This window comes from Amblyraja radiata, chromosome 5 (genome assembly GCF_010909765.2).
Source record: "Amblyraja radiata isolate CabotCenter1 chromosome 5, sAmbRad1.1.pri, whole genome shotgun sequence".
Lineage (NCBI taxonomy): Eukaryota > Metazoa > Chordata > Chondrichthyes > Rajiformes > Rajidae > Amblyraja > Amblyraja radiata.
Window position 1 is genome coordinate 43,981,249 of NC_045960.1, and position 27,811 is coordinate 44,009,059.

General features: G+C 41.6%; 2 protein-coding genes across 2 annotated transcripts in view; both read right to left on the reverse strand.

The window, feature by feature from the left end:
- Positions 1-4,050, reverse strand: part of rwdd1 (RWD domain containing 1) — a 30,608-nt gene extending 26,558 nt beyond the window's left edge. Inside the window, exon 1 of the mRNA XM_033021135.1 lies at positions 3,862-4,050. Within this exon, the coding sequence (XP_032877026.1) occupies positions 3,862-3,934 (73 nt within the window). The 5' untranslated portion in view covers positions 3,935-4,050. The remainder of the gene's footprint in view (positions 1-3,861) is intronic.
- An 11,886-nt stretch (positions 4,051-15,936) lies between these two features.
- On the reverse strand, positions 15,937-22,493 carry calhm4 (calcium homeostasis modulator family member 4). The gene is given in 4 exon segments (XM_033022049.1): positions 15,937-16,115; positions 16,118-16,328; positions 21,897-22,012; positions 22,015-22,493. Coding segments are annotated over 4 exon segments (933 nt in total). The 5' UTR covers positions 22,442-22,493.
- Positions 22,494-27,811: the final 5,318 nt, after the last annotated feature.

Here is a 27,811-nt window from a genome sequence, read left to right on the forward strand (position 1 = left end):
TAGGGAGCGCTAGACCCCCCCACTCTTTTCGTTTATTAAGGTGTGTTCTTTGTATTCTATGGGATTTATAATCCCATATGAAATTTGTAATGTCTGAGTCCAATTTTTTGAAAAACTTTTTTGGGAGATATATAGGTATTGATTGAAATAGGTATAGAATTTGTGGTAAGAAAATCATTTTTATAGCGTTTATTCTGCCTATTAAGGACATCGGAAGTGTTTTCCAGAATTTAATCAAATTATTTAATTTCTTAAGTAAGGGATTATAATTGGCTTTAAACATATCCTGGTAATTTCTAGTAATTTCAATTCCCAAATATTTGAATTTTTCTGTAGCTATTTTAAAGGGGAATTTCCTGAGGTGTGTTGAGTCTTTTGGATTTATCGACATAATTTCACTTTTGTTCCAATTTATTCTATATCCTGAGAAGGATCCAAAGTCCTCGATTAAATTTAATATATTCGGTATACTAATTTGTGGTTTTGTGATGTACAGTAGTACATCATCGGCATATAGGGATATTTTGTTATTTGAATATTTTGTATTATAACCGTAAATATCCAGGTGTGTTCTTATTTTTTCAGCAAGGGGTTCAATTACCAAAGCAAATAACAGCGGAGATAATGAGCAACCTTGTCTATTGCCCCTTGATAGTTCAAATTTCGAGGATAATATATTATTAGTTAGTATTCTAGCCGTAGGTTTATTATATAATAGTTTTATCCATGCAATGAAGTTCTCTCCCAATTGGAATTTTTGCAATACTTTAATCATATAATCCCATTCTACTTGATCAAACGCTTTTTCTGCGTCCAGTGAGATGATAGCTAACTCTTGGTCATGAGATTTATGTGAGTGCATTATGTTAAGCAAACGTCTCAAGTTATTGAATGAATGTCTCTTAGGTATAAATCCTGTTTGATCCTCATTTATTAGTCTACTAACATACCTGCTTAGTCTACTGGCTAGTGTTTTCGCTATTATTTTTTGATCCGTATTTAACAAAGCGATAGCTCTATATGAACCTGGTTCTTCTATATTTTTATATTTTTTAAGTATTAATATGATCGTTGATTCTGCTAGTGTTTCAGGTAAGCTTTGCTCTTTAAAAGCATATGTATACATTTTCTGTAATCGTGGAGTAACTATGTCATAAAAAGATTTATAAAATTCATTACTGAATCCGTCTGGTCCTGGTGTTTGTCCATTCTTTAGTGTTTTTATTGTGTCTTCTATCTCCTTAGAAGTAATTTGTGCTCCCAGTTCCTCTTGTTCCCTCAGTTCTAATTGTGGTAGGTTACAGTTATCTAGAAATTCTGAAATTTTATTATTGTCTATTAACGTTTTAGATGTGTATAGATTCTGGTAAAATTGAGCAAATCTTCTATTGATATCCTTGGGTCAAGGGAGAATTAGATATAGCTCTTAGGACGAACAGAATCAGGGGATATGGAGAGAAAATGGGAACGGCATACTGATTTTGGATGATCAGCCATGATCATATTATATGGCGGTGTTGGCTCGATGGGCCAAATGGCCTACTCCTGCATGTATTTTCTAAGTCTATGTTATCTTCTTTATGTACCAAAATAACCAGTAATTTTTCATTAGATAGCACACATCTGCAGGGTTCGTGCTGCTGCCTTACTGCTCCAGCAATCAGCTTTCAATCTGATTTTGAATACTGAGTGTATGGAGTTTGTGCATTTTTCCTGTGTCTTCATGGGTGTTTGTTTCCTTCCATATCCACTTACCCCTACAGTAGGTGGACAGTGAAAGTGTTGATGGGCATCAATGCTACTTGTGGGACTAAAGTTACATAAATCATAGTCATGTCTGAATTTCATTGGGGCATTTAATTATGGGTGAACACTTTAACATGGGGAGTGGCAAAAAGTGTTTGTCACGACATCAGCATTTATCATAATGGAATAGTGTTTTCTAGCAAATATGAAGTCAACGTGACAGTCAACAGATAAGCAAGTTCCTACCTTTCCTAATTCCACAGCAATTTCTCTGCCAACTAAATAATTTACCTTTAATTCCAGAAACGACTAATTTAGTTAACAAAGCCTTTGTTGAAGAATATTCAGGAATCATGAAATTTTGTGGATAGCACGAATTAAGTCAATCGAGAAGCAGCCTTCAAAATAAAACTGTTCACAATATAACTTCCACTGGGGTGGCACAGTAGCGCAGCAGGAGAGTAGCTGCCAAGTGTCAGAGACCCAGGTTCAAACCAGACTAAGGGCGTTGTCTGCATGATGTTTGTACGTTCTCTCAATTACCACGTGGGTTTTCTCCGGGTGCTCCAGTTTCCTCCCACACTCCAAAGACATACAGGCTTATTGGTTAATTGACTTCGGGAAGAATTGTAAATTGTCCCCGGTAGTACGATATTGTTAGTGTATGGGCGGCATGGACTGTCGGGCCAAAGGGCCTGTTTCTGCACTGTATCTTTAATTTAAACGGATACTTTATGACCATGGAAACCAGTAATCAAGTGTGGAATATTCTGATTCTGTACCACTGTAACTGGGGAAGACCTTAAATGAATGTTCCTGTTAATCTGCCCTCACTTAAACTCTTATGATGAGATCAGGAAAGACATTAAATGGCCACCTCCTGTATTAACACGTCATACACCTCCTGTTTTAACACGTCATACACCTCCTGTTTTAACACGGTGTCTGGTGCTTTGTGCTCGGAACCCCTCGGACCAGCCACTGGTATTTGAATATTCGGAGAGATTCTGCCAGTTGGGATGTGCTCCCATTGTAAATATGTAATTCTGTAAAGTTAGCCAACAACATTCAAATTGTTGATGTAGGTCATTACAGCCAAAAATAGCTGTAGTTATATTTTTTATTGGTTTATGTGGTGAAACATTACTGTATTTTGAGCTTGCGGAGTTTTTACTCAGAAGGTCTCAAGAGGATGTCTGTTTGTATTGCACTAGCATATGATACAATACGATAGAACTTTATTAATCCCAGATCTGCCAACAGTCATAAAACACAAGATAAGTGAAACATGAAATTAAAGTGATGAGTGGAAATGATTTGGGAGGGGGGAGGTCAGTCTACCCCACAACAGAAGGGGGAGGAGTTGTACAGTTTGATAGCCACAGGGAAGTATGTGACAAATACTGACACTCTATTCCAACGTCCACCGTGGTCAGCATAAACCAACGGTCTATGTTTCCAAAGCCTCCTTCAGAAAAAAAAGGCCATGCCCCCACAGACCCTTGGGAACCGACTGACCGATGACAACTTAGAGGAGAAGCAGCTTTCAGGAAGGCACTGAGAGGCTGGAGACCACGTGTACATAGAGGCTGGAGTCAGCAGAAAGTACAAACCTCCTCTCCAACGCCTCGCCCATCCCACTTGTGGGAGAGTCGGTGGCCCCCACACTGGCCTCACCTGTCACTTCACAACCCCTGATCGCGAGTGAGTGAGTGAGTGAGGGGCAGGTTTCCTCGATCCCGGGGGCTCGGCTCGGATATTTTTTTAATAAGAGTGACCATTGTAATTTTCTAATACTGATGGAAGTGGCTCTCCCCGGGGCCTGCATCTCCATCGCCTCTTCCTTCCCTACCCACCTCCGCCAGGGGCCTCCTCCATCAGGGGGTCTCTTCCTCCTCCTCCCCCTCCTTTCCAACTCCGCCGAGGGCCCTCCTCCTCCCACATCTCCTCTGCCACCGGGGGCCTCTTCCTCCTCCAATCTCCTCTCCCCCCGGGGCCTCCCCAACCAACCCACCCACCGCCCCCATCCAGCCGGTCCCATCGGATGTCGGCCTTGCGGCGGCGAGCTGTAGGAGGCGGGTGGATGTGTGTGTGTGTGTGTGTGTGTCCGCCCACCTGTGAACGAGTCGGGGTAGATGGACTCCAGCGCCTCCAGCTCGTTGCGCTGCTCCTCGCCGTGATCCGTCATACTGCGAGCTCGAGCTCGAGCAAGGCCATGGACACGGGACACGCGCCGCCGCCACCGACCCGCCGCCGCCGCCGATCACACGACCACCCACCGGCGCTCGATTGATTACGTCGTCCCGTCGGCCCCGCCCACCGGCGCTCGATTGATTACGTCGCCCCGTCGGCCCCGCTCACCAAAGATCTTATAGCGGAGCGCTCCGCTATAGGATCTTTGCCGCTCACCATCGACTCGCCAGCGTGAGCGCGCCTCGGCTATGTCGTCATTGGTTTATGGAACGCGGCGCCAGCGAAGGAGTTCCCCCGAAAAGGTCGGGCACGCGCGGGGGTTCCCCAACACTGGACCCCAGTCTGTCATCTGCAGACCCCGACAGTCTGGACAGGCAGCAACCGTAGATGCTCGTTTGCACCGAAGCTAGACACAAATTGCTGGAGTAACTCAGCGGGTCAACAGCATCTCCGGAGACAAGGAATGGTTGGCGTTTCGGGTCGAGACCTTTCTTCAGACTAGTCAGGGGAAAGGGAAACGAGAGATATAGACAGTGATGTAGAGATATATAGAACAAATGAATGAAATATATCCAAAAGGGTAACGATGATAAAGGAAACAGGCCATGCTTAGTTGTTTGCTAGGTGAGAATGAGACCCTCGTGCGACTTGGGTGGGGGAGGGAATGCAGGGGTTACTTTCAAGTTAGAGAGATCAGTAGTCATACCGCTGGGTTGTAAGCTGCCCAATCGAAATAGGAATAGGTGATGTTTCGGTTCGAGACCGCTCTTCAGACTTCCGACACCTGCAGCCTGTCGGATCCCATAAACAAGGAAGAGTTGGTTCAAAACGACACAAAATTACTCAGAAGGTCACGCTGCATCTTTGGGTGTGACATTTCGTGTTTCGTGTCAAGGCCTTTGGATAATTTTTGCAGTCCGGTTATGCGGCTCATGCAGTAAGTTTGGTCTTAAATCGAATTGGTGCTTTCTCCCTCCTATAGGGAGGTTTCACGGCAGTCGGGTCACGACCCATGACCCGTACTGTTGCTATGCTACGCCAAATGGAGTACACGCGATGAACTGCAGGTAGGCACTTACCATTGTTTCCAGCGTAGCGGGCCCGTTTAAACCCACCGAAATTGTCCATTTTTGCGCTGTAAATAATTATTGAAATCGGGATAAGCGTGTGAGACATTTAGCCTACTTCAGAATTCCAAAAGTGAGGAGTAATGACCGGAGATAGAAGCGAGAGCTGAACAACAGCCAGAGTGCTTGGCGAACATTGGCCGTTTGCTCACTGCATTTAATCAACTAAGGCATTATTTGTATTTTTTCTTGATTCCTTTGGCATCTAAAAAGTTTCAGAAGTGATAAATCTGGCTGTAAAATTTTTAAATCGCCCATGGTTCTCAAGTGGGTTTTTACATACAAAAGGAAAACGCCTCTGAAGCAAAATTTACAGCCAGATTTATCACTTCTGAGACTTTTTACATACCAAAGGAATCAAGGAAAAACACAAATAATGCCTTACTGTTGATGAAATGCAGTGAGCAAACGCGATAATTCCCAATATTTTCAATTCCGATATGTTTGCCAAGCACTTTAGCTGTTGTTGTACCTTTAGTTCTCGCTTCTCTTTACCTTCATTTCACTTCACTTTTGGAATTCTTAAGTTGGGTACATGTCTCTCACACTTACCCCGACTTCCACAATTTTTTACAGTGCAAAAATTCAACATGTTGGCGGTTTTTAACAGGTAGGAAAGTACGCATTTCTTGCATTAATAACATATACCGGAAGTTACAGATGTCCTCCAGATGGATTGAGCGGCTCCGTGCGTCAAGCCCTATGATCCAGTGACCTTACATGCAACCCCCCTATTACAACCAGTCAGAAGAAGGGTCCCGAAATGTCGCTTGTCCACATCCTCCAGAGGTACTTCCTGACCCGCGGAGTTACTCCAGAGCTTTGTGCCGTACACGGTGTTTGACACAGTCTATGCAACTTCCAAGGCTGTCACATTCAAAAGACCAGCAGCAATTGAAGACCGTTGATTAGAATATTTCGTTAAGGGCTCAGCAGTACTCGGTGCTTGTTGCACGTGCATGGCGTTCTTGTGCACATTGTCTATCCTGCTCACAGTGGGTGCCCAATCAGGATTGTTGACATCATTCCATGCTGCAGGCTTGTCTGTTATTAGATGATAAATAAATAAATAAGTAGTTTGGGTGATTGTGCAGGCTTTAAACAAGAAACATTGAGAAATATATTTTGGCAAATAATAAAATGTCCTGCTTTTGTCCAACAGCTGACAATTATCCCATTCCTTAGCTTGCATCTCAGTAAAATTTATTTCAAAACGCATTGATAGTTTACGATTATTTAAATGGTAAATGGAGCTTCAGAAGCATTTTCATTTTGCATGTTAAAACCCACCTGAGAACCATGGGCGATTTTGCAATTTTACTGACGGATTTTTAACTTTTAATACTTTTCATATAACAAATGAATAAAGATAAAAAGTCAATAATGCCTTACTTTTGATGAAATGCAGCGAGTAAACGCGATAATTCCCGATATTTTCGATCTTTAAATCTCCACGGCAAATGTCCGATAACAACTTCCGCTGTTTTGACACCTTCAGCTCCCTCTTGAATTTACCTTAGTTTCTATCTTTTTTTTGGACTGTAAATTTAGGTAGCTGTGCCTCACGGTCACCCCGACTGGTACAGTTAATTGCAGCTCAAAAACGGGCCGTTTTTGATGTTTTTAACGGGTGTGAAAGTGCGTGTTTTCCCATTCACTAACATGTACCGGAAGTGACGCATGTACTCCAGTTAAAATTTTGCGGTCACGTGGGTGTGGATCTACGCTCCAGTGACCTTTCGTGAAATCACCCTATAGAAGAAAAGTGGCAAGAGTTTAAAACAGCAGTTAGAAATTCAAAATGACCTTTTCAGATAATTTTATTTATTGGTTTTTCAGAACCTAGGTGTCACTGGCAAATGTTGCGTTTATTGCAAATCCCTAACGATCCTTTAGAAGGCAGTAATGGTGAACCAACTTCAACCGCTCTAGTAAAATGTTAAATGGAGAGTTGCTGGAGGAACTCAGTGGGCCAGGCAGCATCTGCAGAGAAGTGGCAGTCGGCATTTCAGCTTGAGACTTTTCATCAATACTGTATGAGATGTATAACCTTAGAAGAATAAGCTTTAAGCTAAATAGAAAGTGAATGATTTTAGTTGGGAGGAAAATCGTTGCAGAATTTTCACAATCTTTAATGAATAATTAGCATGATGGGACCACGTGCCATGTATTCTAGCTTGTTGAAAATTCAAAGCTAGGGGGCAGCGTTGGCTGCAAAGAATAGAATGCAGATCAACTGCAACAGGATTTTGACTGGCTGGGTGAATGGGCGGGAACATAGCAGATGAAATATAATGTGGAAAAATGTGAAATGGTCCACTTTCGTTAAAGCAAGTGGAAATGCAGAGTATTTTTTCATTGTGAGAGATTGAAAGGCGTTGGTGTGCAAAAGGACATAGGTGTCCTTGTCAACAAATCATTGGAAATGTAATATGCAGATTGGGAAAACAGTTGGGAAAGCAAATGATGCATTAGCCTTGATATCAATTGAATTTGTGTACGAGTAGAGGCATATTGCTCCATTTATATAGAATCCTAATGATGCTTACAGATTAGCGTGTATAGCCTCCCTGTCTAAGGATGGATATACTGTACTTGTGATGGATGAATACAACATTAGATCACTAAATGGGTTCCAGATGATGGGTTAATTATAGGATAAAGGTTAAGCAGAAATATATTTTTTAATGATCTCAAGAAAAAGTACAACATTCTCAATGGGCTTGACAGGGTAAGTGGATGGTTTTACTGGCTGAGGTACCAAGAAACAGGCTTCACCGTCTCACGATAAGGAGTTGGCCATTTGGAACAGAGACGAGGAGAACATTATTCATAGGTTAATGAATCTTTAGTTTAGAGATACAGCATGAAAAAAGACCCTTCTGCCCACCGAGTCCACACCGACCAATGCCTGCATACTTGTTCTATCCTACAAACTAGGGACAATTTACAGAATCCAATTAACCTATAAGCCTGTACGACTTTGAAAGGTGGGAGGAAACAGGACCACCCAGAGAACACACATAGTCACGGGGAGAACATACAAATGCCGTACAAATAGCACCTGTAGTCAGGATTGAACCCAGGTCTTTAGCGCTGTGAGGCAGCAGCTCTACCACTGTGCCATGCTATGGAACTCTGCATCCAAGAGGGGTGTGAAAGCTTAGATGGTTAAGTACATTCTTAGCAGAGGTCAATAGGTTTTTGGATATTAAGGGAATCAGGATATGTGGTTAGTGCAGGAAAGTGAGGTAAAAGAACATGATTTGATTATACGGTGTGGCGGGCACAAGGGCCTATAGTCTACTCCCATTTCTTATGTTCTACATTGAAATGCTTATATAAAAACTTCAAAATTGGTAATTAAGAGCCGAAAATATGCAGTCATGCAGTTTGGTAGTAGGAGTAAAGGTGTAGACTACTTTCTAAATGTGGAGAGAATTCAGAAATCGGAGGTGCAAAGGGACTTGGGAGTGCTGGTAAAGGATTCCCAAAAAGTTAATTTGCAATGTAAATCAGCAGTAAGGAAGGCAAAAACAATGTTAGCATTTAATTTGAGAGGACTAGAATTTAAAGACAGGATATAATGGTGATGTTTTATAAGGCACTGGTTGGACCATAGAAACACAGACATAGAAAATAGGTGCAGAAATAGGCCATTCGTCCCTTCGAGCCAACACCACCATTCAATATGATCATGGCTGATCATCTATAATCAGTACCCCGTTCCGGCATTTTCCCCATATCCCTTGATTCCCTTAGCCTTAAGGGCTAAATCTAATTCTGGAAAACATCCAGTGAATTGGCCTCCACTGCCTTCTGTGGCAGAGAATTCCTCAGGTTCACATCTCTGGGTGAAAACGTCAGTCTTGCCATCCCGGGATTAACCTGGTGAACCCATGCTGCACTTCCTCAATAGCAATAATGTCCTTCCTCAAATTAGGACACCAAAATTGCACACAATACTCCAAGTGCGGTCTCACCAGGGCCCTGTACAACTGCAGTAGGACCTCCTTGCTCCGAAACTCAAATCCTCTCGTAATGAAGGCCAGCATTGGCTTTCTTCACTGGTTGCTGTACCTGTATGCTTACTTTCAGTGACTGATGTACAAATGATGAAGCTGAATTTTAGTTAAAATATAAGAAGATATTAAATTGGCTTCTGGGCTAGCTTACAGCTTATATTTAGTCTCAAATTAGGCTTACCTCAGGTTGCGGGTGTGTGGGATAATAAATCCTATAACATTGTCTCCCAAGTGAGGAAGTGACAGAGAAAGAAACAGCTAGTCACATCTTTGAAGTAAGATGCCATAAACCAAATGGCCTATGTTTATGAAGGACCAAATGACAGAGAGGAAGCAGCGAAAGAGCTAGGGTGATCTCTGTGAAGATAAAATGTCGTAAACCAAATGGCCAATGTTATCTTGTACTATGTAAACAAAAGGCCTTTGATGTGATGCATTCTGTGGAAACCTTTTCCTGTACCTCTGACCATGACTAATGTCTGTGAAATGTGCTAAGGGGACAAGAAAACCCTATTTAAGGCAATGTAATTCTGTTGTTCAGTGTGGTGGACGGAGGACGGTCAAGTGTCTGTAATGGTCACTTGACTGGAGTTCTCCCTCCCTTCCATTGGCCGATAATAAGTAAAGTTGTGAACTGGTCTACCAAACAGTTTGTGTGGTGTCTGTTTATTAAGAAGCGAACCTGGTTTAGTAGTTATAAAAGTAGCTTTGTCATTGGCGTAGTTATGCAGGCCTCGCTGGGACCACATCAACAGCTGACTGTGCAAGAGGTTGCAGAGGTTGCCGGGATTGGAAGGGAGATAACTGAGCTCTATCGGCCCCCTTGTCAGACCGACTCCCTAGAAACTCCCGGGAACGTCTGTGATCCTTCATCAGACATTGAATTGGTTCCCTGCCGTGGCTCTTAGAAACAGACAAAGGTAAGACCAGTTGGGCTTTATATGTTTTTTTTAAGAAGGGATTGTGTATGTATTTTTAAGACAGAATTGTGCATGTATTTTTAAGAAGGGCTTGTGTATATTTTTAAGAAGGACTTGAGCGGTTTCTCTTTCTATCTCTCTTTGTTTTCTGTTTTTCTCTATCTCTACTAAGGGCTCATCGGCCTCGTTGAGACATCCGTGATTTGTCGGGTTGAATGGGGGTTGAGGTGTGCGTCTGGCTTATTGAGACATCTGAAGAGATGTCGGATTCAGAAATAAGTGGCATTGTATATTAAAGATTTAAGAAGTCTGCCAGGTTGAGAAACAGGGGTCCCGGTTAGCGGGTCTGCTTCGTTGAGACACTTGGGTCGTATATTAAAGGGTTAAAAAGTCAGCCAAATTGAGAAACTGGGGTCTCGAGTAGCGAGTCGGCCTGGTTGATATATTTGGAACAATTAGTCAGCCAAATTGAGAAACTGGGGTCTCATTAGCGGGTCAGCCTAGTTGATATATTTGGAACGATTCGGAATTAAGAAGTCTGTTTTCTCTTTCTTTCTATCTATCTATGGGGAATGCTCTGGATAACAGTCTAACATATGTGTTATTTGAATCCTAAGTATAATAAGAAATTTAGAATGTTAAGTTACAAGTTGACCAAACGGTTAGGGGATGAAGCCTGGCCAGTAGGGGGCACATGGAATGTCGAGACAATTTAAAAAAGCAGAGGTGTTGATATGGGAAAGGAAGGCAGGAAAGAAATGGAAGAAAGGAATTAAAACATGGGACGCAGACGCAGTGAAGAAGCATGAGGAGAGTATAGAGTTTGAAGTTGGATGGATGCTGTATGTAAGAAGGGGATAAGAAACAAGGATAGCACTCGGAAAGGATGGAACGTATTGCAACTAGAATGCCAATAATTAAAAGACAGACAGGAGGTGAGAAACAGGTGATGATTAGTAAAAAATAAACCCAGTACTGGTAAATCCTCTGGAGGAGACTTCATGTCTGGCACGACGACCCTATTTGGTAGTGAAGATGAGGAGTTAGATAATCTTGGGAGATGTCCACATGTCCACCTATGCCCTACCAGTAGCAATGGCATCTTTACCTGGGACAGTTCCGTCAGTAACATCCCTATACCTTGAAGTTCTGATCTTACAAAGCTCCCCAGGATTGGGAGCACGGGAATGCCTTTCTGTGCGTAATTTGTTTAACGCATTGATGCTACCAGAACAGCTGGTCATTGTTAAATGTACTGCACACACTGGTGCTGGGGACCCTATAGCAAAAGGCAATAGGTTGCTGATAGTGTATCCAAACAGGCAGCCTGTACATCCAAATGCATAGTGACAGCACGTAAACAGATGCTAGCAAATAGAACGGTCCTGCCAAACATGAAGGAGGTATGTACATTACAGAGGGACGCCTCTTATATATAATATAACTATGGAAACAAGAGGGCTGTGCCATTGATTCAGCACACCCCGCTTGGACAAGTTGGTGTATTCGATACATTTTTACCCGTCTTACCCATGCTGGTAAGGAGGGAATGATAGGGTAACAAAGGAAATGTGGTGGCAGGCCTATGAATGTAAAATTTGCCAACAAAATAATCCAGGCAAATCATTTAAGATACCCTCAGCGGTGACGCCAATGCCATCACGATCGTTTGAATGCATACAGATTCATTTTATTGAAATGCCAAGGGCCCAGTGTTATAAATATTGCTTAGTGATTTTAGATTTATTTAGCAGGTGGAGTGAAGCTCTACCAACCACTAATAATACTGCTGAAACTATGGTAACATTGTTGTTAAGAGAAGTTATTCCCAGGTTTGGCCTACCTAATGTCATAAGCTCAGACAATGGTCCTCATTTTAACCACTATTAATAAGGAAATATGTGCACATTGTAATATTCAACAGCAATTTCACTGTGTACACCACCCACAGGCATCTGGGATGGTGGAAAGAGTCAATGGGGTTTGCAAAACAAAATTACCCCGGAGGTAAATCCTTTTTCTGACAGGCAACTATGTTATAAAAAAATTGGGGATGAAGGGAAATTTGATGGAGAAATGAGGAAAAAGCTAGGGAGACTGAAAAGTCACGGGGAGTCCGACTAATCATGATCTGGATCAATGCCCAATTAGGGTTAGGTAACCAGGATTTTGGTAAACAGAAGTCTTGTCAGAAAAAGGGAAATTACAAAGAGACGTCTTTGAAGATGAAATTATATACTGCTGGTAAAACAATGTTTTTGTATATGTACTGATTGTAAAGCAATGTTTTTTGTATGTGGAATGTGTGAAATTCGAAGCAATGAGCAAAGTTGTGTGTCGCTTTAAGAAGTTTGTCCTTTAAAATGCAAATAGACAGTTTATGGTGTGCTCCATTAAGAAACAGGCATGAATGGGGGGCGGAGCTATACTCGAATGATAAAATGTTGGTTGATTATAAATCTTTTGAACCAAGTTTTAAAAAAAAAACTCATCCCGATTAAAGTGTTAAATGAGATTGGAAATGTCAAAATTACAGAGAAAAAGAAAATGTATTATGATTACTGATTCTGAGTGAGTTCTTTTGGGAAAGATTGTTTTGATATGATAACAGAGGTTGTCTTTTAAAATGCAAATGAAGCAAGATTACTGTTTTCAAGCAAACAAAAAGATTTTGAAGCATGGGCTGTTTGAGGAAAATGAAGGTAGATGAAAAATTGTATTATGACTTACAAAAGGGGGTTTGAGGGAACTCACAATGAGGGATGAAAGGTGAGAACATAAAGTAGATTGGGGAAGAGAACATATTTGGAGAATTGAATATTCAGGTGGAGAGAGCCTCTTCGGATATAATCGAATTAAAGAATAAATTCAAAGGGAAGTGTTAGGAAGGATCAAATGCTGGAGGATCAAATGTAGACAAAAGTGCTGGAGAAACTCAGCTGGGAACAAGATTCACAACTTTTTATTGATACAGGAAAAGCTGCTGTGTCCACCCCCTGGAGAGTGGGGGGAAGCCACTTACAGGCCCTGGGCAATTAACTAATTATGTATGGTCGGCAATTAACCCATGTCTTGCCAGATCTACATTCCCAGGTTGGAGGAGTTTTTGCTGGAAACCAGTGACCAAGGCCATAAAAGCTATACGATGATGGTGCTGGGACAAGAAGAAATTGAGACTGTATTGAAAAGAACAACCAAGTGTTGCTAACAACATGAACTGCTGTAAAGATTGAAGATCATCGTCGCTGGATACATTTGATTGACTGTGAACAGTTTGTGGAAACATGGACGATGGGCTATTGATGCTCCCTTTATTCTGGGGTGGCCCAGCCCACATGGACTGAACTTTCTTCAGACTGGCAAGCTTGCGGACTAACCCACATTTAAAGGATGGTACACACCTCCTTTTAAACAAGATTGAAGTCAAACATGACAAGCGCAGCAAAGATAACCTGACTACAGACAGTAAGAGGTCTGCAAAGGCCAGTTAAATCTACCTGTTTTTGCCACAACCAAGGCACTGGTGTATTTTTAGGAAACAGTATATTTGTGACAGGCATTGTTATGTTGCAAATGCAGTGCCACACAAGAGAAGCATGAACCAGTTACACCAGCACACGGGGAATTCCAAGCGAAGCCGAATAAAGGCTGAGCAATTTTTATGATCCTTTTCCTGTCCTATGGTAGTATCTTAGTGTCACGTTCGGGGGAGGTTGGTGGCCATTTAAAATGTTTGGAGGGACTTGTGGAACGATTGTCCACTATGAAATGATTGTGTTACTAGTGTACTATTAATTTGTCTGATGAGATGCTTATGGTCTTTCGTATGTACTCAGCAAGGACTGTAGTTGTTATCAAAAATTTGATAAAAGGATGGAATGATGAAGCTGAATTTTAGTTAAAATATAAGAAGATATTAAATTGGCTTCTGGGCTAGCTTACACCTTATATTTAGTCTCAAATTAGGCTTGCCTCAGGTTGCGGGTGTGTGGGATAATAAATCCTATAACATTGTCTCCCAAGTGAGGAAGTGACAGAGAAAGAAACAGCTAGTCACATCTTTGAAGTAAGATGCCATAAACCAAATGGCCTATGTTTATGAAGGACCAAATGACAGAGAGGAAGCAGCGAAAGAGCTAGGGTGATCTCTGTGAAGATAAAATGTCGTAAACCAAATGGCCAATGTTATCTTGTACTATGTAAACAAAAGGCCTTTGATGTGATGCATTCTGTGGAAACCTTTTCCTGTACCTCTGACCATGACTAATGTCTGTGAAATGTGCTAAGGGGACAAAAAAACCCTATTTAAGGCAATGTAATTCTGTTGTTCAGTGTGGTGGACGGAGGACGGTCAAGTGTCTGTAATGGTCACTTGACTGGAGTTCTCCCTCCCTTCCATCGGCCGATAATAAGTAAAGTTGTGAACTGGTCTACCAAACAGTTTGTGTGGTGTCTGTTTATTAAGAAGCGAACCTGGTTTAGTAGTTATAAAAGTAGCTTTTTCACAAGCACACCCAGGTCATGTTGCACCTTGCCTTCTCCTAATCTGACACCATTCAGATAATAATCTACCTTCCTGTTCTTGCCACCAAAGTGCATAACCACATTTATCCACATTATACTGCATCTGCCATGCTTCTGCCCACTCACCCAACCTATCCATCACCCTGCAGCCTCATAGCATCCTCATCGTAGACCACACTGCCACCCAGCTTTGTGTCATCCACAAACTTGGAGATGTTACATTTAATTCCCTCGTCTAAATCCTTAATAGATATTGTAAACAACTGGGGTCCCAGCACCGAGCCTTGCAGCACCCCACTAGTCACTGCCTGCCATTCTGTAAAGGACCCATTAATTCCTACTCTTTGCTTCCTGTCTGCAAACCAGTTCTCTATCCATGTCAATACCCTACCCCAATACCATGTGCTCTAATTTTGCACACTAATCTCTTGTGTGGGATCTTGTGAAAGACTTTTTGAAAGTTCAGATACACCACATCCACTGGCTCTCCCTTATCCATTCTACTTGTTCCATCCAAAAGATTAGTCAAGCATAATTTCTCCTTCATAAATCCATGCTGACTTTGACCGATCCCGTCACTGCTTTCCAAATGCGCGGCTACAACATCTTTAATAATCGACTCCAGCATCTTCCCCACTACCTGGTCTAAGGCTAACTGGTCTATAATTCCCTGTTTCTCTCTCCCTCCTTTCGAGAGAACATTGGAAAATGATCACCAATGCATCCACGATTTCGAGGGCCACCTCCATGAGTACTCTGGGATGCAGACCATCTGACCCTGGGGATTTATCTGCCTTCAATCCCAACAGTTTACCTAATACCATTTTCTGACTAATGTGGATTCCCTTCAGTTCCTCCCTCCCATTAAATCCTCGATCCCCTAGTATTTCCGGGAGATTGTTTATGTCTTCCTTAGTGAAGACAGAACCAAAGTACTTGTTTTGTTCTGCATTTAACATATTGTGAGGAGTTTTGGGCCCCATATCTGAGGAAGGATATGCTGCTGTTTGAGGGAGACCTAATTTAAATTTACCAAATAGTGAAAGGCTTGGATAGAGTGAATGTGGAGAGGATGTTTCCACGAGTGGGAGAGTCTAGGACCAGAGATCATAGAATGAAAGGATGTTCCTTTAGGTAGAAGATGAGGAGGAATATGTTTAATCAGATGGTGGTGAATCTGTGGAATTAATTGCCACAGAAGGCTATGGAGGCCAAGTCAGTGGATATTTTTAAGGCAGAGATAGATAGATTCTTGATTAGTATGGTCAGGGGTTATGGGGAGAAGGCAGGAGAATGGGGTTGAGCGGGAGAGTTAGATCAAGCATTACTGAATGGTGGAGTAGACTTGATGGGCCGAATGGCCTAATTCTGCTCCTATCACTTATGAACATGATTGATTCATTATGCATCAACTACCACATCATTAACTGAAATGTATTGACCTCTTGGAGTTGTTTCATCAGCCCACTTATGCATGAGGCTATATTGACAGGACTCTTGGTCCAATTTAGTAAACATATCTATGCCTGAGATTATTCTCCAATCCTTTCTGGCAGGCAAGTATATTTTCTTGACGTTTCTCCTGGCGTAAAGCCAAAGAACTTCTTGATGTGCTTCAAAGCATACAGTTGAGAATGTTTTTTCGATGTCTCATGAAAGAGTGCACCTTCATTTTCTAAGTACTGAACCCAGTAGTTGAGGTGCAGTAAGCTGTGTGGAGAGCAGTATCTTGGAATACAGACAATCAGAAAACCAACGATGGTGACATACGCTATCAAAATCCAACCAGCAACCTATGGAAAAAAAGAAACAAGAATCTAGGAAAATATAATAATATGAAGGCAGTTACATTCAAATTCTGGGGTTGCTTGTATTTATTTAGGGTCAAGATCATTTAGATCCCAATAGAACGTGATTTATAGATGCTAAAATGGATGCCAAATTTGATGAATGCATTTTGGAGTATTTTTGACATTGCACAGCAGTGCAAAATGAGAGATAACAGGACAGTTCTCGATTTTACATAATTTTTGATTTTGTTTCCAAGATTTACTCTGTTATATGGAAAAGGCTCCATTGCTAGTAGACTAAAAATTAGCTGTTTCTATAATATTGCCCAGCTACAAATTCTAAGTTTAAATAATTCTTGAAATTTATTAACAATCAGTGAATAATTCTGCAAATCGTTTTCACACTTATGTAGAACTAAAGGAAGAGAAAATGTTTAAACAGAGTATTCATCGCTACAATGGTTTGCCACATGATGATCAAAAAAAATTTTTAGAACACAATTAGTGAGTTACTAAACCTTGTAGAGAATAATCCAATTGTGCATGATATTCAGAGAGATCTAGCACTATCCAAATTGAAGAAGCACACTTAGCGAGCAGGCACCAGAAGTAATCACACAAGCAGTAATAAGAACAGGATACCAGAAACCCTCAGCAGATCATGCAGCATTATGAAGCGAGGAACTGAGTTAATTTGTGTGAAAATGTCTTATTAGGTACACATCTGATGGAAGACAGATGTCGACACGCTGGCAATAAAAAGCACATGTAAATAGTCGTTCCAATTTTTGCAACTTTGATACAACTCTAGATCAGTCATTAAACGATCCAAGTTTAGCAGAAACAATTTCTCAAGGATTTTGCAGTTGGGTGTAAAGCTGTATAGTTTCAGAAACAAATGTGCACAAAAAGTCGATGATTAGTCAACTATCATCGTTGGTAGAACTTGATTCTCTGAGTCAGTCCCACTCATGAGAATTGAGTGGAAACTTTAGGCCGATAGTCCAGTCCCGAAGGACTGCTGCAGTACATTTCAGACTAGACTATAAATTGTGATGCCCACTATTCCTCTTGCAGTGGAGTTTAAAGATCCCATCAGTACAGGTATTTGAAATTCTCTCCAGTGATTGATCCAATATTAGGGCGGTACTGTGCAGCTGGTGGAGTTGCTGCCTTACAGTGCCAGAGACCTGGGTTCAATCCTACCTCAGGTTGTTTGTGTGGAATTTGCACGTTCTGCCTATGACCATGTGGGTTTCCTCCGGGTACTCCAGTTTCCTCCCACCTCCCAAAAGGTTGTAGGATAGTTGGCTTTGTAAATTAACTGTAGTGTGTAAGAAATGGACGTGAAAGTGGGATAAGATAGAATGTGTGAACAGGTGATTGCTGGTCGCCATGGACTTGGTGTGGAAGGCCCTGTTTCCGTTCAATGTCTTTCAATCAATCAATAAATTTAGTCCTCTAGTGACATTGCGAAAATACATTTCACTTGGTTGTTCACTTATTTCAGTTCATGGATGTATTAGAGTACAAATTACATGCAACATGTTTTTTATTTCAGGCTTGAACTTTCTGTGTTTAATCTTCGTCAGCTCATGTTGATCCTTTCAGTCCGACTGTGAGCTCTTTAACTTATGAAGTAACTGCAGATGCTGGTTTAGTTTAGTTTAGAGATACAGCGCAGAAACAGGCCCTTCGGCCCACCGAGTTCGCGCTGACCACTGAATTTCTTGCAAAGCAATTTGGATCTCATATGGAAGTTGCCAGATATGTGAAATCCTTCATTTGTATTGGGCAAGAAACCAAACATCAACCTTCCGTTAAATTTGAAGTCCAGGATGTGTGTCGAATTCAGAAGTTTCTTGTCTTTCAGCCAGCTCATGCAATGAAGTTCCTGAATCTATTACACTTCCAGAAACTGAGCACGAAAAATATATTTATATGTATTGAAACAGAAGCACCTAATTTAACAGTTTCCAATAACAATATAAATATGATTGCTGAAAAGTCAGATCTGCCTTTCTCAAAAGGAATAATGAAAATGTTCTTGAGTGGAGCTCGGAGGCAGATTGAAAGTAAACCTAAACTGAATAAGATAAACAATATTACTTTGTAGAAACAAGGAACTGCAGATCCCAGCATACAAAAAAAAAAGACACAAATTGCTGGAGTAACTCAATGGGTCAGGCAGCATCCCTGCAGGACATGGATACGTGACGTTTTGGGTTGAGACACTTCTTCAGACTGACAATGTAACTTGTTCCCTGTAGATCACAAATAGAGTTTTAAAAAAAAAGTTTTAAAGATACAGTACCGAAACAGGCCGAAGATAGACACAAAAAGCTGGAGTAACTCAGCGGGACAGGCAGCATCTGTGGAGAGAAAGAATGGGTGACGCTTCAGGTCAAGACCTTTCTTCAGACTGAAACAGGCCCTTCGGCCCATTGAGTCCACGCCCACCAGCTATCCCTGTTACACCAGCACACACTGCACACCAAGAACAATTTACAATTCTTACTAAAGCCATTAACCTACAAATCTGTACAAATTTGAAGTGTGGGAGGAAACTGGAGTACCCAGAGAAAACCCAAGCGGTCACGGGGAGAAAGTATAAACTCTGTACAGACAGCTCCCGTAGTCAGGATCGAACCCAGGAAGAAAGATTCTAATGGGAGCAAAAGGGCAACCGTGGCTGACAAGCCAAGTTAGGGAAGGAATAAAACTAAAAGAAAAGTTGTATAACATAGCAAAGGGTAGCAGGAAGACAGAGGATTGGGAAACTTTCATAGGGCAACAGAAGGTAACAAAAAGGACAATACGGGGTGAAAAGATGAAGTGCACGGGTAAGCTGACCAAGAATATAAAGAAGGATAGTAAAAGCTTCTTTAGGAATGTTAAGAGAAAAGGATTAGTAAAGACAAATGTGGGTCCCTTGAAGGCAAAAACAGGTGAAATTATTATGGGGAACAAGGAAATGGCAGAAGAGTTGAACCAGTACTTTGGTTCTGTCTTCACTAAGGAAGGTACAAACAATCGCCCAGGTGTACTAGAGGACAGGGGATCTAGGGAGACAGAGGAACTGAAATAAATTTGCATTAGGCGAGAAATAGTATTGGGTAGTCTTATGGGACTGAAGACTGATAAATCCCCAGGGCCTGATGGTCTGCATCCCAGGGTATTCAAGGGGGTGGCTCTAGAAATTATGGATGCATTGGTGATCATTTTCCAATGTTCTATAGATTCAGGATTAGTTCCTGTGGATTGGAGGGTAGCTAATGTTACCCACTTTTCAAGAAAGGAGCGGGAGAGAAAACGGAATTATAGACCAGTTAGCCTGATATCGCTGGTGGGGAAGATGCTGGAGTCAATTCTTAAAGAAGTATTAACGGCGCATTTGGATAGCAGTAAAAGGATTGGTCCAAGTCTGCATGGATTTATGAAGGAGAAATCCTGCTTGACTATTCTTCTGGAATTTTTGAGGAATTGACAAGTAAAATGGATGGAGAGCCAGTGGATGTAGTATATCGGACTTTCAGAAAGCCTTTGATAAGGTCCCGCACAGGAGATTAGTGGGCAAAATTAGAACACATGCTATTGGGGGTAGGGTACTGACATGGATAGAGAATTGGTTGGCAGACAGGAAACAAAGAGTAGGAATAAATGGGTCCCTGTCAGAATGGCAGGCAGTGGCAAGTGGAGTGCCGCAAGGCTCGATGATGGGGCCGCAACTATTTACAATATATATTAATGATTTAGATGATGGGATTGAAAGTAACACTAGCAAATTTGCAGATGACACAAAGCTGGATGGCAGTGTGAACTGCAAAGAGGATGCTAGGAGGTTGCAGAGTGACTTGGACAGGTTGAGTGAGTGGGCAGAAACATGCAGATGCTGTATAATGTAGATAAATGTGAGGTTATCCACTTTGGCGGCAAGAACAGGAAGGCAGATTATTATCTCAATGGTGTCAGATGAGGGAAAAGGGAAGGGCAACGAGACCTGGGTGTCCTTGTACAACAGTCACTGAAAGTAAACATGCAGGTACAGCAGGCAGTGAAGAAAGCTAATGGCATGTTGGCCTTCATAACAAGAGGATTTGAGTTTAGGAGTAAAGAGGTCCTTCTGCAGTTGTACAAGGCCCTGGTGAGACCACATCTGGAGTATTGTGTGCAGTATCGGTCACCTAATTTGAGGAAGGACATCCTTGCTATTAAGTGCAGTGTAGGTTTGACAAGGTTAAACCCCGGGATGGTGGGACTGTCATATGAGGAAAGATTGGAAAAACCTGGCTTGTATTCACTGGAATTTAGAAGAATGAGAGGGGATCTTATAGAAACCATATAAAATTGTGAAATGACTGGACAAGCTAGATGCAGGAAAAATGTTCCCAATGTTGGGGGAGTCCAGAACCATGGGCCATTGTCTAAGTATAAAGGGGAGGTCATTTAAAACTGGGATGAGAAAAAAACCTTTTCATCCGGAGGGTTGTGAATTTGTGGAATTATCTGCCACAGAAGGCAGAGGAGGCTAATTCACTAGATGAATTTAAAAGAGAGTTCGATACAGCTCTAGGGGACTAGCAGAATACAGGGATATGGTGAGAAGGCAGGCACGGGTTACTGATTGTGGATAATCAGCCATGATCACAATGAATGGCGGTGCTGGCTCGAAGGACCAAATGGCCTCCTTCTGCACCTATTGTCTATGTTTCTATGTCTCTGGTGCTGTAAGGCAGAAACTGCACTGCTGCACCTCTGTGCCACCCTAGTGGGCTTGACTAAATCTATTTTCATGCTCCCATAGATCATGCTGACTAATCATTTTATTTTACATTATCATTTAATAATGTGTTTTTCTACCCCCATTTGGCCAATGGCATATTGTAAAAGCTCTGTCCCCTTGATCTGAAAGTACTTGTGTTTGGCCAGTGAACTCCTGAGGATGATTTATTCAGCACCATCAGCTGGAAAAGTAGATGAAATCATTATTGATTTCTTTAGATATGTTCTGCTGGCAGCCACACTGTGGCCAACTGTGTATTAAACTGTTCTACATTGTACAAATGCACAGACATTACTTTTTTACCTAGATTTTGTTTGACATCTGATATAATAGAACACATAATCAGAGCTAAATGACATTTGAAGAAATTATTTTCACAATTTATTTGAATTAATATTTATTAATAGTTACAGGAATAGTGGAGAGAGCTTAGTGCTATTACTAGAGATAATTATGTCTCATTTAGCTACATTTTCTCAAGAAGTACTACAGTTAGTACTGTATAACACTCTTAGCAAGAATGAGAATCATTTTTTAGCAAGTTTAGTGAACACTGAACTGCTTTTCGAAAGCAAATTGTCACTAATCCATTGCGTAGGGTTATACAGTATAACTTATTTTATTTAGTAAGTTTACTAAACTTGGCAATTTTAACCAATAAAGAATCATAAATATAGATGTTTTTAAAACAAATTTCGGAAATAGAATGGCATAAATACATTTTAATCTCTAGGGATCCGCATATATAATGGAAACGGTAAAGAAAACAGTTGTTCAGCCTTACATACTTGTGACTGGAACAGAAGAATACGATTGCCTTCATTCCTTATTTCACTGATGTTTTTTATTTCTGTAATCTTCACATTTGGACAGGGAAAGCGAGCGAGAATGTCCCTCTTTTCATGGACATATTCTCAAAAACCTTCCAACCGTCAACTGATAAAAACTCACTGAAGGCGCAATTGTAATACAAGCCTTTTATCAGAACTACTGCTACCCAAGTTATTGGAGCAACTAAAGATGTTAACATTATGTTGACAAGGACATAGCCGATCAATTTGAATTTTTTACGCATCAAATTTGAGCCAATTCTTAAATTAATTATTAGTATCCAGGTCAGATTACTAATGGCAAATCCAATAATCAGCAACACTAGGGCAGGAACTATTGAAAAAGACAGGCCGTAGTATAGATTTATCCTTGGCTTGCATGGACACTTGAAAGCAAAGAAAGAAACGGCCTGCTGCCCAAAGACTGTTGCGAGAGTAATCAACGTAGTTAGAATTGTTGTCTGCTTGTGTTCAAAAAAAGATTTGAAGTTGGAAATCAACATATTTTTCAAAAAAGTATTCTCTCGTTATCTGATACTGCAGGTACTGTATATACCACAGTACTGCCTCCAACTCAAAAGATGGGTTTATAAAGTAAAACACAGTAAACTCAACTACTTAAAAATATGCAATGTCATTTCCTTTGTTGTAATCTCATTACCATATGGAGGTGTTTTATAATCAGTGGTGAAACAAATTGATTTGCCTTCAAGCTTTAGATATTTTATGTGGTCTTTTTTTACTTTTCATTTTGATTTGATTAATTACTTACACTTTTCCAATTCTTTATTTGTGGATAATGCTGCTTCAACAGTCATAACCTGCATTGAAATAGTATTTTTTACATAGTAAGACCTTAGTAACATTGAAGAGGTTAAGATAAGGTCTGAGTTTCTGAATGCAATTAAGATCTTTTCTCATGACTATTTCCCCAGTGCCCCAATTTTGGTTTATTTAACCATGATGTTTTGCTTAAAGCTCCTACTCACATAAGAGGGTAGTGGGTATAGGGAACAAACTGCCAGAGGAGGTAGTTGAGGCATGTACCATAACAGCATTTAAAAGACACTTGGAGAGGTACATGGATAAGAAAGGTTTAGAGGGATATGGGCCAAATGCAGGCTAGCTAAAATGGGGCATCTTGGTCAGCATGGACAAGTTGGGCCGAAGGGCCTGTTTATCACAGTAATGTGACTGAAACAAAACACTAGATCATAGTTTGAACAAGTTCCAGAACTAACATGCCAAAACACAAAGTGTTAGAGGAATTCAGTGGACCAGGCAGATCTGTGGAGGGAATGGACAGGCGATGTTTCAGGTTGAGACCATTCTTCAGACTGATTCAGACCTTCATAATAATAATAATAATAATAATAATAATAATATCTTTTATCGTCATTGCACATAGGTGCAACGAGATTTTGTATCCAGCTTCCATCCGATCGTCATAACTTAAACAACTAATAAAATGTAGATACCCCGAGAAACATGATTTATTAAAAAAAAAGAGAACAGTAAAATAGTAAAACAGTCTAAAGTGCAAATATGTCTGTCAGGGCTCTCGCTTAACTATTTTTCCCTGTTGCCAGTCGGGCAACCTTGACAGCTTTTTAGGTTGCCAAATGACAGTTTAGGTGGTCATTTAAGACGATTTGCATGAAGCATGTGATAATGTGCTTGGACAAAGTGCGTAGTTACCAGTTGGAATTATGCTCCATGAAGCATTCACATATTATGTTCAAGAAGGAACTGCAGATGCTGGAAAATCGAAGGTAGACAAAAGTGCTGGAGAAACTCAGCGGGTGCAGCAGCATCTATGGAACGAAGGAAATAGGCAACGTTTCAGGCCGAAACCCATCAGTCTGAAGAAGGGGTTTGGCCCAAAACATTGCCCATCCGCTGAGTTTCTCCAGCACTTTTGTCTACATTCACATATTATTTCTGCTTCAAATAAAGTCACAAGCTAAACATATTCACCAATCAAGACATTATATATACCCCAATGACATGCAGCAAAATTACAGTACAATATCTCAACTCTTTTTACATATTGCAATTGATGCAAGCATGGTTTCTGTGAAGGACCGAAAATTACCATGACATGGCCATAGCATGGGTCGTTATTGCTATTGGCACAGAAGCACTCTCGCTTCCCCCATAATTTATCCATAACAAAATATACAGGTTGCAAGGAAATTTCTAAAGGCATTTTATGATAATAGCTGTTAAAACCGACTATACCCATCTGACAGGTTAAACATTACACTAACTGACAAGAGATGGCCAAAGGACATAACAGCAGCAAATATCCTTTTGGTAATGTGTTTAAAGGTGTCAAAACAAATAATAACATTGCGAATTAAAAGACATTTGATTGCATTCCGTTATCAAACATAGTCAATGTTCGCTCTGAAGACCGTGAAGCACAATAGAGTCAGGGGGTGTGTGAATCAGTGCGGGGTGGATAGATGACGGTGGGGGGATTGAGAAGGCAATCGGTGCGGAATGGATGGATTGAGGCAGGTGAATTAGTACGTGTTGGTTGGAGTATGTAAAATTGTGAGGGGAGATGTCAGTGGTGTTGAATGGGGGGTCAGTACGGAAGGATGGGGGGCGGATCAGTACAGGATGAATGGGGGTAGACAAAAATGCTGGAGAAATTCAGCGGGTGAGGCAGCATCTATGGAGCTAAGGAAATATGCAACGTTTCGGGTCGAGACCCTTCTTCAAACTGTTCCCCCCATTCTTCTTGAATGGGGGGTATCAGTACAGGATGGATTGGGGGGGGGGGAGTGGTCAGCACAGGTTGAATGGGGGGGATCAGTACAGGATGAATTGGAGGGGGGGGGGGGGTCAGGACAGTGTGGATCGGAGGGTCTGTGCAGGATGAATGGGGGATCACTACAGGATGAATGGATCAGTACAGGATGAATGAGGGGATCAGTACAGGATGCATGAGGGGATCAGTACAGGATGCATGAGGGGATCAGTACAGGATGAATGGGCGGGTCAGTAAAAGTTGATTGGGGGATCAGTACGGGATGAATGAGGGGTTCAGTACAGGATGAATGGGAGATCAGTAAAAGATGAATGGAGAGATCACTACAGGATGGATGGGGGGTTTGGTGCAGGGTAAATGGAGGGTGGGTCAGTACAGGATGAATGGAAGGATCAGTGCAGTATGGATGGGGGGAGAAGTGCAGGATGGATGGGAAGGGGGGTCAGTACAGGATGAATTGGGGGACCAGTGTACGATGGATGGGGGGGGGGGGAGGGGGTGGCAGGAGAATCAATGCGAGGTGGGTAGGGTGATTAATAGATTGGGGGGGGGATAGATGTGAAGGGGAGCACATGGGATGTCAGTGAGGACTGAATAGAGGAGGGAATGGAGATCAGCATGGGATGGAGAGGAAGGGTCCCAGGATAAGAGGGGTGAAGGGGGGTGTACAAGAGAGAGAGGGAGAGGGTGGGGTGGAAGGTGCAGAGGAGGTGGGGAGGAAGGAAGGTCAGCGCTCCTCGGACAACATCGCCCCGCTGCCTTGGCCGTCCCTGTCCCACGCCAAAGTGCCACCGCCTCCCCTCCTCCGCCAGCCAACAACAAGGTGTGGGGCCGAGCGGTGCAGCTGAAAGATCCTATAGCTATAGGGTGATTTCACGAAAGGTCACTGGAGCGTAAATCCCCACTCACGTGACCGAAAATTTTAACTGGGGGATAAGTGTCACTTCCGGTACATGTTAGTGGATGGGAAAACACGCACTTTCACACCCATTAAAAACATCGAAAACGGCCCGTTTTTGAGCTGCAATTTACGGAGCCAGTCGGGGTGACCGTGAGGAACAGCTACCTAAATTTACAGTCCAAAAAAAAGATAGAAACTAAGGTAAATACAAGAGCGAGCTGAAGGTGTAAAAAAGGCGGAAGTGCTAGCGGACTTTTTTCTTGGAGATTTAAAGATCCAAAATATCGGGAATTATCGCGTTTGCTCGCTGCATTTCATCAAAAGTGGCATTATTGGCTTTTTATCTTTATTCATTTGTTATATGAAAAGTATTAAAAGTTAGAAATCCGTCAGTAAAATGGCAAAATCGCCCATGGTTCTCAGGTGGGTTTTAACATGCAAAATGAAAATGCTTCTGAAGCTCCATTTACCATTTAAATAATCGTAAACTTGCATCTCAGTAAAATTGATTTCCAAACGCATTGAGAGTTTACGATTATTTAAATAGTAAATGGAGCTTCAGAAGCGTTTTCATTTTGTATGTTAAAACCCACCTGAGATCCATGGGCGATTTTGCAATTTTACTGACGGGTTTCTAACTTTTAATACTTTTCATATAACAAATGAATAAAGATAAAAAGCCAATAATGCCACTTTTGATGAAATGCAGCGAGCAAACGCGATAATTCCCGATATTTTGGATCTTTAAATCTCCAAGAAAAAAGTCCGCTAGCACTTCCGCCTTTTTTACACCTTCAGCTCGCTCTTGTATTTGCCTTAGTTTCTATCTTTTTTTTGGACTGTAAATTTAGGTAGCTGTTCCTCACGGTCACCCCGACTGGCTCCGTAAATTGCAGCTCAAAACCTGGCCGTTTTCGATGTTTTTAACGGGTGTGAAAGTGCGTGTTTTCCCATCCACTAACATGTACCGGAAGTGACGCTTGTCCCCCAGTTAAAATTTTCGGTCACGTGAGTGGGGATTTACGCTCCAGTGACCTTTCGTGAAATCACCCTATAGGATCTTTGGTGCAGCTGCTTTAGACGGCGGAAGGAGGCCTCCCCCTCCCTCTCTCCCTCCTCCCGGCCTCGGCGTGCGGGAGGGGTTGTGAAAGTGCCGTTGGCGGATTTGCAAGCAGTTGCCGTTTTCAGGGCGATAGCGGCCGCAAATCTGCCAACGGAGCTTTCACAACCCTTGTCGCACGCCGCGGCCGGGAGGAGGAGGCGATGGAGCCGCTGTTGCCGCTGCTGCCGCTGGGTCGGGGCCGTCATTCGCTCCGATCCTTCGCCACCAAGCACCCAGTATCTTTGCCCCACAATCAAAGATACTAGACGAATACAGCCGCCGCCGCCGCCCACACGAAACGCCACGTTCCTATTCTCCAGAGATGCTGCCTGACCCGCGGAGTTACTCCAGTTATTTGTGTATAATAGCAATGTTACAAAATTTTGAGATTTTAAAAATCAAGTCTGCAATTTATCCCATCAGATATAGCACAAAAATAAATTTAATTTGACACCTAATTCACTTTCATATCATTAGTATTAAAAAAAGTGATGGCCATTTTCATACTCGGAAATTAGCATCTTGTTCCCTATTGATTTTCCATTGACTTAACACAAAAGCTGAGATCAAGGACAGTCAAATGGCCATAACTTTCTCAAAAATTAAGAGAACTGAAAGAAATTTTCAGTTATTATAGATTGAAGCATTCTGAAACAAATATGAAACAATCTTACTTGGATGACCTGAAATTAAAGCATATAATTAGTTACCCAATTGTAGCTAATTCCAAACTTCAATGACTAGATCTAAACCTCTATCCATTTCTTAAGAACAGATTAACATTTTTAAATAGCCTAAGTGTCCAAATAACATTCACAAAGAATTCACAATAAAACATAATTTTTAAATCTCATTTACACTAATTTATAGGCCAAATGGAAGGAATTTAGTGTTCAATTGCTGTAAATGAATGGCCATTTAAATCAGCTTTCGAGTGGGATCCTGTGGAACTCTGCGGAACACGCTGGTTTGGAACATTCCCATTGCGGTGGATTTGTACCCCTATGCCCAGAAAAATACTGCGGGATTTAATGGGGCCCCAAATAGCTACTCGCAACATAAAACTTTGTATAAAGGGATCTTAAGAAGCC